Below are 13,332 nucleotides of genomic sequence, written 5' to 3'. Positions count from 1 at the left end.
TGTTCAAACTTTTTCAGTCCTTGTTTTTCCCTATGACCAGTAGCGCCTAGTAACTAGGCCATCTACTGGGGAAACGCAGTCATAGCAGGGAAAATGACAAATAAACTATGTTTAATAATACAATTTATTCAGGTTTGGCGGGCCTGATTAAATGGCCCCACGGGCTGGATGTGGCCCGCGGACCGTAGTTTGCCTAGTGTATTTGTTGGTTTCATTTAAATTAAATATTTTTTATCAAACCATAGCACCGCTTCTGTGCTTCCCTGCATTTGGGTCCCCAATCCCACCCGTCATGACAATAATGAAGTTATATTCACGTTTGAGAAGCTGACATCATAGGATTAAAAATAATTAAACTGAATATGTAATTGATGATTAAATAAATAGTCCCAAATATTTTCACGTCCTTTCTATTTCATGCGCTTTTAGTTTTCTGATTTTTTTCTTCTTCTAACAGCGATGCCATTCATTGGCCGCTGAATTATTTGGCTAGGGGAGCAACAGCTGAAAGTGAGAGGATGACCATTGTTGTTTACAAATTTGTCACTCCTCACACTTCTAAGATGACGCCCCTGATGATAGTGGACATAATGAAGATAAACTTTATGAGGCGAAATAAAGGCAATAATAACGCTTGGGACGAAGCATTTGTCACATCATAATTACTTGACGTCCCAGTGCGCGTGCCGTGCGAAGCGTCACGGTTGCGGCAGTGACAGCGTTAAAAGCCGGAGTCTCCACCTTTTATGTAAATACGTGTGACAGTTGCGACTCATGGCGGGGAGAGGTCTCGTTGAATGAGGGGGAGTTGTCGTCATGGACGTGTAGCGACGCTCAAAAGAAGAAGGAGGAGGTGCGGGTCTCTGCTCCAGTGAGGGAGGAGGCGATAGGCTACCTTTGGATGGAAGCATGTCACGAGCGCCGGGCCTTGCGACGAGAGCATCAGCGTAATTCACGGCGGCGATAAACGGCTCTGAGGCATACAGAAATGGGTGGTCAGATAACGCGAAATGCTTTGTACGGTAAGGAATCACCTTTCAATTCCGGTTTCATGATAGCGCGTTAGTACTGTATTTGAAGCGGTATTACAGGGTGTTGTCAGGTAGCGCGCTGACACTATAACGATAATGCTATAAATGGGATCCCTCAGTATAGATTCACGTCTACTATTAATGGCTACATTTAAGGTGATTTCAACTGTATGAAGTGTTTTGTCTTGTGAGGCCCACGGGGAAGTTGTGGTGTTTCCCCTTTCCTTATAATGACTTGTGGTTTCCCTCTCATTAATAAACAAAGGACGGGAGTGCTTTGGGACGTCAATATTAGGAATTGTTGTGCAGTATATGACGTTATCCGGGAACATCCAACATCCATCCTTACCACATTGTGACTATAAACTGAACTGGCCCTGCTTCAAAACAGTCGGTGGGCGTAAAAGCGGAACTAGTTTTTTTTTTTTTTTTACATCATGTTATGTAGCTCAGCGTCTTCTTTTTTTATTTTTTTTATTCCAAAGGCGATCACTTCCCGTAGCCACTTGGCCATTGTCGGCAAGTTTGTCGTCGAAAACAAGATTTATGGTTTGTAATAATCATTAGAAACATTAAAATGGTATTAACTGATATATTGTTCTTCCTTCTTTTTGAACATGTGTATGTGTTTACAGGTGACAAACTAAAGGTGCGGGAGTTCAGATCTAGCCCCACCACATCCTTATTTTGTTGCCAGTGAAAACTCATGTGTCAACCTCCATGTTTAAATCTGTACCAAAATTTCAAATTGTCATGTCTAGTCAACTATAATGTTGATATTTTGCAGTAATTATTTGTTAATTTTTTTACAGTAATTTGAACAATAGTTGAATTTTTTTTTTAGCCCCTCAGTAGGATAGGGGCTTTACTAAATACTGGGCCAATTACTGTATCGACAAACAAAATATCAAATAAAGTAATACAAGAGTTACAGTAATCTCTTGTATTACTTTATTTGATATTTTGTTTCACCTCCCCCTTATTAGTTCACCCTAAACCTATCAATAAAGGCAACACACTGTATAGTAAATATGCTAACTAATTGCAACAATAAACAGCTCCATTTTATTGAACCTAGATGAAACCTCTTGCAGCTTGTATACATTTCCACCACCTGATCATTCTAATTAAAGCCCCAACATTAAGCCAATTAGTTAAAGGACAGACTACGACCAAGGAGGCTCTCGCTAGCTCCTTACGGGGATCAAGGTCAAGCACCTGAGTGAAATCCTCTGTCTTGGGATCTCAATACTGAGTTACTTCATTACAGTGTAAACTGTTTTCCAGTTTGTTTCAGAGCAGAATGTAAAGTTCCTTCTAAGTTGTTTACATGGTATTTGTAATCATCTATACAGTAAAGGTGTGAAAACTGTCTGGGGGGCACATGAAAGGCATTTTTTTGTTACCAGTAATTAAACAAATTTCCTTTACATTTCAAAACTCGTTATACATATTTCTTTTTCTGTATGTTATAATAATTGAGAAACAATTATTTATTAGATTTATGTTTCATAGCAATGATTTGCGTTGAGCTTCATTACTGGTGATGTACTCACTGCTTTAGAGTAAAATATAAATACATGAACACAAAATAGATAGTTCAGTCCTGACCCGTATCTTATTTGGTGCTGCAAATGGCATCCTCGACAAGTTTGACTATCGCTTGTCAAGCTGCTGACATTATTTCTTTGGCTGCTAAATGCTATCTTAGTTGACAGTTATACAGCTGTAAACATGTCAACACACTCACCAGGTATACCAACTTTGTTGTTCCCCATCCTACACCACACTTGCTTCTTTTTGCCTCTGTGCTCACAGACAGTAATGACATTGTCCTACATCTGGGGTGCCCAAGTCCAGTGTAGGTACCACATCTACTTGTGTGTTCAGATCCATTCAGGGTCCTAACACTTTTGATGACGTCACGATCTTTGCGAAAAAAAAACCTAAAAACGTCCGTCCGTCCGTCCTTCCATCCGTCCTTCCATCCATCCATTTTCTGTACCGCTTGTCCCCACAGGGGTCGCAGGTGTGCTGGAGCCTATACCAGCAGTCATCAGGCAGTAGGAAGGGGACATCCTAAACTGGTTGCCACCCAATCGCAGAGAAAATAGATTAGTAAAAAGTAAAATAATAGTATTTTAAAATTGTTGCAAAAAATATACCTCTTGTTCCTGCTGCATTCACCTTGGCCTCTCGGGTCGTGTGGCACATAAAAGTGAAAAAAAAAAGCACAGAATAAAAATGTCATTCAACTTCAATAACTTGTTTTTCACAGATTAGGAAGAATAAATACATGTGACTATTGGTATATAAGATATCCTTATGTTACGACAGCGTTTGTGTGTGAATATTTGAAGGAACATCCTTCCTGGAACGTAGTAATTTATATTCTAGCACGTCAATAGGATATCCCATTCACTGCTAGCATTGGCACAGGTCTTTCTTAAAATATGTGTTGTAATCAAATTACAACGTGTGTAATTGTTTTTGTTATGGGTTTAGTTTAACAGTAAACTCCTATAGTGTCATTAAACAGCTTAAAGCACACTGAATAACAGTTATGCACTTGTTGCAAACAAAACAGGTGCATTCAGGCTGGGGGCTTTCACAACACTGCATAAAAACTTGGTCAAACTAATCGTTTTTTTTTTTTCTATTATACTTTGTTTTAAAGATCATATTACATTTTGATTAACAGCCCTAGTAAAAGACATTGGCTGTGTGCCTCAGGTTATTGTTACTGCTGAATGCTTTTTCTCCAATTCCTTGCATCTGTATAAGAGCTAGAGCGAAGAATACAGAACTTTATTCAGCATGCAACAGTTGCCGTGGTGTGACAGAAACATATGTTTCAAGGTCGGATGGCACTGTAGAGAGCTCGTGTCACTGTCATCCAAATGGGACTTCTGGCTTTTGGCAGCATGTCAACTTTATCGATGTGTAAAGGAGGATGACCTCACAGGACACAGATATAGATGGGTGCACACTCAAAATTAGCACAGACACTTGCATGTTACTCTTTTGTTTGTTAGACATCTGTGCAAAGTTGTCTTTCATTCTGAAACTCAGGACACATTTATCGCAGCGCACATTCTGAAACTTGGGACATTTGTCCCAGCGCACACAGCCACTAATTGCTTGCATTCAGTCAATGCACACCACAAACTATCATTAAACCTCCATCAGCTTGATGAACTCGACTGCAGATGAGTCATCATTGTGTTGCATTTTTTGGCACAGAGCATTTACTATTAGGTGATTACTTTTGTATGATCCAAGTAGTGATGAGAATCCTGGAACAGCAAGAAAATTATAGCATGACTTGGTGACAACTAAAACTCCACTGACGCACTTTTGCCCGGGACATCATCATGGTGTCAAATTATTTAAATCCTTCTATAGTAGGATGATTACTAAGTAGGGCACCTAAGCACATACAGTACGAGCACAAATTTCTCTAGTCAGTAGTTTGCATCCATCCATGCGCTATACTGATAGCCCTCATTAGGGTTGCAGCTGAGCTGCATGGTTATGAGCAAAATGCTAACAGGATTATTTTTGATAACTATTTTAATCAAGATTACAATTATTTTATTCTATGTATTTTTGTTGCACAGCTTTACAAGTCAATACAAATGAAGATTAAACATTGGTTTTTTTGTCATTTGGTGGCTCTGTGGTAACATCTTAGGCCCTATTTTCATGCTGAGAATAAGTCTAGCGCAAAGTGCAGTCTAACTGTGCGCTTGGGTGGATTTTGGTTTATTTTCCTAGACTAGAATTGAGCATAACACAGCATTTGCGCCTTTGTGCGCCATTGTGGGATGGAAAGAGCCGACTCCCGACCATTCCCTCATTCCCGTTAAAATCAGAACAGTGGAAGCACACCATTGTTTAACATTGCGGAAGCAGCAATTGACTCACTGAGGTCCGAGAGATTAAAGTGTGACTTGCCAGGTTCTGTAAGATTAAAGTGGTGTGTAGAGTGTTAATAAAGTATAAACTTCAAGATCTCCCTTGCGGATGATGTAGTCATCCACATATACTATGAGATGGGCACACCTGACTGTGCCCCTATGTGTGACTCACGGTCAGATGCTTTTAACATTTTGAGTTTATGATAATTTGTTGGATTCTACAATGCTTCAGCGGGATTGTCCCACACTGTTGTCATATTTATAAATGAAATCAGATGACATCCACCACACATATGCGGGATCTGTCTGCCAGCGCCTTGAGCAAAACACCAAAATCGCGTTACACTGCCTTTGCACAGAGTTGGATGTGCATTTACTGAGTCTAAAATCTCATTTGGAAACAAATTTGCAGATGCTCTGGGGTTTATCTATCTATCTATCTATCTATCTATCTATCTATCTATCTATCTATCTATCTATCTATCTATCTATCTATCTATCTATCTATCTATCTATCTATCTATCTATCTATCTATCTATCTATCTATCTATATTTTAACAGGGACAGTGCACCTCAATGAACATTTCTTTAAATAGGCCAGTATTAGCTATAATATAGCTAACACTATAGCTATAGTTTTCAACTGTAGTCCCTGGACACGATGTTTTGGTGCCAACAACATTAAAATACAACAATTACTGTAAAAGAGTTTACAAATGATTAGCAAGAATAAGCAGTTAGTAACAGCTAGCCAATAGTTCATCCACAAATGAAACAATAACAGTAATACGAAACATGGGCAGGTAGAGGTAACGAGACACAGAGGACAATATAAACATTCAGACGTTATCTCGTGAGTGCAATGCTGGTTAGATACCCATCCACTTCGTGCCTTGTGGCACATAAGGCCTTCACAGAGCACTTCCACTTCTCCCATTGAGCTGCTGCAGTCCTCACAACAGCCCCTGATGTCCATCCTGCCTCTTTTCTTTTTATCTCCACAGTATGTCTCCAGGTGGTTTTTGGTCTTCTTTTTCTTCTTTTCCCTTCTGGTACCCAGGTCATTGCTATATTGCAGTCGTCGTGATCTGCCGTAGTACGTCCAATCATTTTCCATCTCGTAGCTTCACTTCTTCACTCAGTGGCTTCATCTCAGCTCTTTCTAGCAGGTTTTCAGTTGTGACGTGATTTTGCCAATGTATACAGAGTATTCTGCGTAGGCATCTTTTATGGAACACGACTTAGTTTTGTTCTCTTCGTGTTGCTGCTGGAGCAACAGATCTTCTTGAGTCTGATGAATGCGCCGCTTGCTTTTGATAGTCGGTTCTTCAGGTCCTTCATTCCGCCTCCCTCTTTACAAACTGTAACTCCCAAGTATGTGAACTGCTCTACCTCTTCAATGTCTTTTCCATTGATCTGGATTATTTCCTGGTTGCTTGCGTTAATCCTCATTGTTTTTGTTTTTTGTGTGTTGATCTTAAGACCTACTCGCCTGGCCTCTTCATCCAACAGTGTTGTTTTATTCTGAATTCAAGCCAGATCTTTAGCTGCTTTTTAAAGGAGTAAGTTGGACATTCTTTTATGGGGAGTGGTATGCTGTTCCAATATGACTGCCTCTGAAAAGACTGACCGAAAACAGTGCGCCTGAAGGGTACCACGCGATCTCCTCTGACCACTGAATGAGTAGCTGTGCCAACTGTAGATTTGAGTTTAAAGTTGGGAGTGGTAATCCCTGAAGTATTTTGTATACACTGCAGGCAAATTTAAAATACTTGGAATTTGTTTAAAAGATTTAAAAGATTGTATATTTGCAGAATATGACATTGATTTAAAAGATTGTATATATGCAGAATATGACATTGATGGTATAAAATTGGTTTTCTAGCAAATATTTTTAAGGCCCTTTAATATGATAAGTCTATACTTTTTAGAGTGGTATGTCTAGTGAGTGACCAGTTGGCAAAGCAGTATTCTATATGTGACAACACCATTGCATGCAAAAACATCTAAAGACTCTATGGTCATAGAAGGCCTGATTTGGTTAAAAAATTGTAGATTAAAGTTAATTGTTTTTTAAATGTTAATATGATTTTTAAATGAAAGTGTAGAATCCAGAGTAACACCGAGCTCCTAGAACTCTTGTACATGTTTTCAAGAAAGACGTGAGCTTGAGTATTTGATTAGTTGTTTGGAAAATATCATGCACACTGTCTTTTTGGTATTCAGAAGGAGGCAGCAATCTGAAAGCCATCTTTGAACTTGGGCCAATGCAGCTGTGAGGAGGTGACCAGCCTTTGGAATGTTTTTTAGCTGGCGTAAATAACACGGCATCATCAGCATACATTTGCATATGGTTGTTTTTGCATGCATTTGGAAGATCGTTGATGTACAAAGAAAAAAGAACCGGTCCAAGTATAGAGCCTTGTGGAACTCCCGCAACGCACTCTTGTTAAGGGGATTTGACACAGTTGACCATAACACATTGCCTTCTGTTCGTAAGATATGATTTAATTCAGTTGATTGATGGTGAGAAGTTAAAGTAGGTCAACTTCGCTAAAAATATTTTATTGTCAATGGTGTCAAACGCCTTCTTTAGATCCAGGAAAACTGCACCAACACAGCCAGCCACCCTTGTCAAGGGTTATGGCAGGAACATCCAGTCTGGCATCTAGCAAATTCACAAATAAGCTGAGCTAGACCATTGCTTGGAACAGAAATGACGATGCGCCCGTTATTTCGCTGAGCGGAGACGACTTTCTTTTACCGCATGAGTTGGGGGTGAGGCAACTCCATGCACCGGAATGCTTAGAAAGGCGTAACACTGCCCCCAAATACTGTAGACTTGACTTTTTATGCTGAGTACACAGGTGCCAGTCCACCAAAATGGGGCCCCTTGTGTTAAAAAAGACATTGTAGACATTCTAAGTTTCCCTTTGCCACCTACCTGGGCGAGGAAGTACTTTAAGAATTTTTGTCTAATGCATAAATTGGTTGCACATTAGGCGGTTTGAAGATGATGATCCAGAAGGATAATTTTGTCGTTAGAATTGCTGAACTATTGAGCTGAGCTGACCTATTTAAGATATGATTGATGATTAAGATGATCTACCGTATTTTCCGGACTATAAGGCGCACCGGACTATAAGGCGCACCTTCAATAAATGGCCCATTGTAAAACTTTGTCCATATATAAGGCGCACCGGACTATAAGGCGCACCATTAATGCATTAATTTTCTGAGACAGTCCTGTATAGGGGCCGACCTTTCGCACCGACATTCCACGAACCATTACCATTTTGAATGAACTTGTAAATATGTAACTATATCCTTTACTATATCCTTTGCAGATAGGTTGATATTGCAAATGAGAATCTGTTGTCAATTGCACTACCAGAAAAGTTAAAGATTAAAATAATAACAAATTAACAATTTTATGAAAGTTGAATGAATTTTTTAGTAGACGTATTAAGTTTGTTTTATTGTTGTTATTGTTGTATGAATAAGAAGGGTGATATTGGTGTTTGTGACTGCAGTAAACAGGCCAGGTTGCATCATGTCAGATTTTTAATCCAAATCAAATCATTCTCCATTTTATCTTTTTTATTTCAACTTCAGACGCAACAAATTACTTTATAATCACAAAATAATGATCCACAGTCCTTTTGATTCATGATTCATAGTCTTCAGCAGGCCACTTATGATTGATTTTATGAGACAATGCTTCGGGCCAGTTTAAATTTAGGCGGCCCGCGGGCCGGAATTTGGTCCATATACTATAAGGCGTACTGTCGGCTTTTGAGAAAATTTGAGGTTTTTAGGTGCGCCTTATAGTCCGGAAAATACGGTATTCAAGAATGCCATACCTACAATTCATAATGCAAGTGTGACTGGAATGTAATGTAATTTATCCTACTCAGTGGCCTAGTGGTAGAGTGTCCGCCCTGAGACTGGAAGGTTGTGGGTTCAAACCCCGGCCGGGTCATACCAAAGACTATAAAAATGGGACCCATTGCCTCCCTGCTTGGCACTCAGCATTAAGGGTTGGAATTGGTTAGATCGCCAAATGATTCCCGAGCGCGGCACCGCTGCTGCTCACTGCTCCCCTCTCCCCCAGGGGATGGATCAAAATCACACGGGGATGGGTTAAATGCAGAGGACAAATTTCACCACACCCAGATGTGACGATCATTGGGACTTTAAAGATAAAGCTTGCCTGTAAAATAGCACAATAACATCACAAAGCTGTTTCTTTTTATTTGAAGATGTCAAAAAGGGTCTTGTTTGTGTCATGTAAAACAAAAGGCATGTTTTGACTGGATCTGATTGCTGTAGAACGCGGCACAAGACAGCGGCGCAGATACAAGGGGTTGCTAAGGAACATGAATTCACACACAGCAGCTGCGCCTCTTTAGAACTCGGTAATGCATTCAGCTCAATTTGCTTTGGACCGTGTGCCCCAAATTCAATTGCTTTCCTGTGGCTGTGCCAAAACAAAAGGCCACATCAATGTTTTTAGTGGATACCCGTGCAGGATAAAATAATTCAAGCGTCCTTTCTAAATTTCTCCTCCCATTTTGTATTTCTTCAGTATCCAAGAAAGTGACAAGAGTGCCAAACCGTTTGATGGTCATAGGGCTACATTTGACATCTGTCACTACCACTTTCAGCGGTTTGATACTTAACACCTACATCAATGTAGGATCTGTTGAAGTCCAATGATGATCTTCGCATGATAAACACCAACAGTACCTTTGGTTATTTTGTTTTACCCTTATATTTTAACATTTGTAATTTTCTAATCAGTGTTCCAGTTTCCTCATTTTTATAATCTATTCTCAGTGAAAGGACGGAGCAATAAATATTGTCCCTTTTCTTCCTCAGTCTTTTTCCTTTTGCCATAAGAAATTACAAAAACATTTTTTGTTTAGCACAGAAGCACAAGTGTGTTTTAAAAATGCCCAAAATGACATTCAGTGTAATTAGTGTCCCCAGAAATCATACAAGTCAAAAATACTGCACTAATTTCTCCAACGCAAGAACTTTATGGACTAGAGTGCCAATAGCAATGGGTGGCGTAGATCTTAAAACGTAAATGCTCGGGAGACTTGCAAAGCCTTTTGGTAAACAAAACCGCTCTATGTGCAAATTTGCTGGTCTGTGAAATTACAACATAGTTAGCAAATAGTTATGTACCAACACAATATAAAATTAAAGGATTAAGTTCACAGCATACTAATTTACTTATTTCTAAGCGGTTCAGAAAATGGATGGATGGATGGATTTACTATGCTGCTCACATGCTATGATGTGTCCATACGAGAAGTGCCTTAACAATGCTTTTTTGGTTGTGATTACACATGTGATGTAAATAATATGCATTGATTTGAGTGTTTTGTCTTTTCCTCCAGACTCCCTCGGTGGGCCCTTCCCATCCACATCCCACCGCTGTCACCACAAACCCAAGAGATGTTTGCCTATCCAGTGTGGTAGTGTTGGGGGTCCCCTTCCAGCCAGCCCACTTCTCTTTCACCCTAATGCTAAAGGTTCCCAAATTGTCATGGACCTTGCCCAAAAGATAGTCAAGAGGCAAGGAAGTTTCTGCAATGCCATCACCTTCAGCAACAGGCCCATAGCCTTGTATGAGCAGGTCCGCCTCAAGGTAGTCCAATTCATTCAATACTCATATTTCATATACTTATGTACTCATATTAAGATGTTTTGATTTTCAAAAGAAAATGTATTTACCATGCTTGATAAAGTGTATCAAGAAAAAATAAGGCAAACTATTTAAAATTTTAATCATGCAAAAGGTGCGTGAACTTGGATCATAAATGTGATGCAGTATGCACCAGAGGACAAAATAATAGTTAAAATTTCAACTGAACTCCGACCTCTCAGCTCTCTGAGACAAATCGAACCAAGATTACTTAGACATTGTCTCAGATCTGTTTTTTTCATCTTTTTTTCATCATCTGAATTTGTTCGATTTGTCTTGTTTTATTTTTGTACTGATGAATCTGTTGGTTAACATTTTGGTCCACTTGCCAGTGATTTAAAAATACTTTTTTTCTGTCTTCAGATTACTAAGAAACAATGTTGTTGGAGTGGAGCTCTGCGTCTGGGGTTTACGTCCAAAGATCCGTGCAGGATCAACCCGGACAACTTGCCAAAATACGCCTGCCCAGACTTGGTGTCTCAAAGTGGCTTCTGGGCAAAGGCTCTACCTGAAGAGTTTGCCAACGAAGGCAATGTTATCGCCTTTTGGGTTGACAAGAAGGGCCGTGTTTTCTACCGCATAAACGAGTCCACCCCCATGCTGTTTTTCAGCGGAGTCAGAACCACAGAGCCCCTCTGGGCTCTAATTGATGTTTATGGTCTGACCCGCGGGGTGCAGCTGCTAGGTAAGATGCTTGATCTGGGTTACCAATTAATACAAACCTAACTACAATCTTTCCTTTAAGTCTGTTTTTTTATTTTAAGATTCCAAATTTTCACTGTTGTCATGCTGGGTCTCGAAATTGATCTAAAACTTTAAGTTCTGAATCATGCATTTTTGTCTTTATGCAGTTGTTCAGGGTTCAGGGTAACAACCAATCACAGCACAGCTTGTGAATGTCACATGACCGAAGTAATAACAGGGGAGCCGTGATTGCCTTAGCCCCCTCCTGAGATAGAGAAAAATGATTGGTTTTTTTGCTGCTTAATTCATATTCCACAGATGCAATATTAATCAGAATGCCGTGTTGAGAATAGTCAGGATGCATAGAACATATCATTTTAAGGAAAAGTTGACTCCCCCTTTATTATTAGAAAAATGCCACGATTGTCCAATTAATAATTTGGAAGAAAATGAACTAAATCAACAAACAAAACCCATTAAATATTTTCCAATTCCACAGATTCACAGCAGAAGGATCAAAAAGCCCCAAAACAGTGTTGATCATTTCATAAGAGTGCCATCACATCCAGTCAAAACACTAAACACGCACTTGATGGTGATAAAGTGAGCTGCTTTCAAACTCAGCTTAACATTTGCCGAGGAAATTTGAAACAATTCATTGTCGACTTTGAGAAACCTATTTTCAAACCACAGTTGCACAATGCTCCAGAAAATAGTTTGCTATTTTTTGCTGGAAGAAATTTAACATGAACATTTTTTGCTGGTAACATGAAAATTTTTTGCTGGAAGAAATGTAACATGGAAATTTTCTGCTGGAAGAAATGTAACATAAAAATGCATAAACAAGTTTAAGTAATAAATAATACACCTACCGTATTTTCCGCACTATAAGGCGCACCTAAACACCTCCAATTTTCTCAAAAGCCGACAGTGCACCTTATGATCAGGTGCGCCTTATATATGGACCAATATTGAGCCACTACAGCAGGCGTGTCCAAAGTCCGGCCCGCGGGCCAAATGTATATATCTTATATATGGACAAAGTTCTAAAATGGGCCATTCATTGAAGGTGCGCCTTATAATCCGGTGCGCCTTATATATAGACAAAATTTTAAAATGGGCCATTCGTTGAAGGTGCGCCTTATAATCCGGTGCGGCTTATAGTGCGGAAAATACGGTACATGTATAACTCATAACATTTACCACAGTCATCTTTAAAAGGCATTTAAACTTTAAATAAAACACCTTATTTTCAGGCAGTCTATATCAGTTTTACTTTTCTTTAGTCATCTGAGCCTTAATGAGACAACTGAGCTGACGCAGCTGTTGTGATTGAGGTGCGCTATGCCAAAGGGTATTGTCTCCCTGGAGAAATGTAGCGCACAAATGATCTTGTTCTCATTTTTTATGATTGCTAAAACCTGGCATTTATATCCCCTCCACTGTATGTGTGCCAAGTACTATATTCTTTTCCTTAGAAAGCAACTGTTTTCATCCCGCTACTGTTTAAAAATAGACTATTAGTGCCATCAAGATAGCACATTCGGTTGCAACTGTCCACAGAGTTGATTGACACAATTCTAGCTAGAGTAGTAGTGGGATCTATGTAGGCAGTCTAATTGAGGTGCCTTTAATTAAAATGTGTCATTCAGTCATGTAGTCTCCATAAAAGGTTCAGTTAAATGTTTATTAGGGTGACCACATTGAGATGAGTCACCTCACTGTCAGGAGGGTAACAATCTTTATAGAGGAGCTTGTAAGGGTTGACATCACAAGTTACCCTTTTGCTTTATAATTTCTGTATATGATGCCAAGGTTTTGTCTGACAGAAATCAGTGGAGTGCATCTATGGAAGAGAAACAAACTTCTCAGCATTACTTCCTTCCAAGCACATACTGTATTATTCTTTAGCGCAACAGAAGTCCCTGTTGCTATTTTACATGTGGGTCAAGAATGGTCTCATGTTTCATTATGGACTGA

General features: G+C 39.5%; 1 protein-coding gene across 2 annotated transcripts in view; it reads left to right on the top strand.

Moving 5' to 3' along the window:
- The first annotated feature begins 773 nt into the window (after window positions 1-773).
- The window catches only part of neurl1aa (neuralized E3 ubiquitin protein ligase 1Aa), a 35,376-nt gene continuing 22,817 nt past the window's right edge, over window positions 774-13,332 (top strand). For both annotated transcript variants that reach the window (XM_037254667.1, XM_037254676.1), the window contains exons 1-3: window positions 774-1,022; window positions 10,361-10,611; window positions 11,032-11,353. In XM_037254667.1, the coding sequence (XP_037110562.1) occupies window positions 989-1,022; window positions 10,361-10,611; window positions 11,032-11,353 (607 nt within the window). In that variant the 5' untranslated portion in view covers window positions 774-988. The remainder of the gene's footprint in view (window positions 1,023-10,360; window positions 10,612-11,031; window positions 11,354-13,332) is intronic.

This window comes from Syngnathus acus, chromosome 1, assembly GCF_901709675.1.
Source record: "Syngnathus acus chromosome 1, fSynAcu1.2, whole genome shotgun sequence".
Classification (NCBI taxonomy): Eukaryota; Metazoa; Chordata; class Actinopteri; order Syngnathiformes; family Syngnathidae; genus Syngnathus; species Syngnathus acus.
Note: the sequence above shows the minus strand (reverse complement) of the source record. Positions and strands in the feature narration are given on the sequence as shown.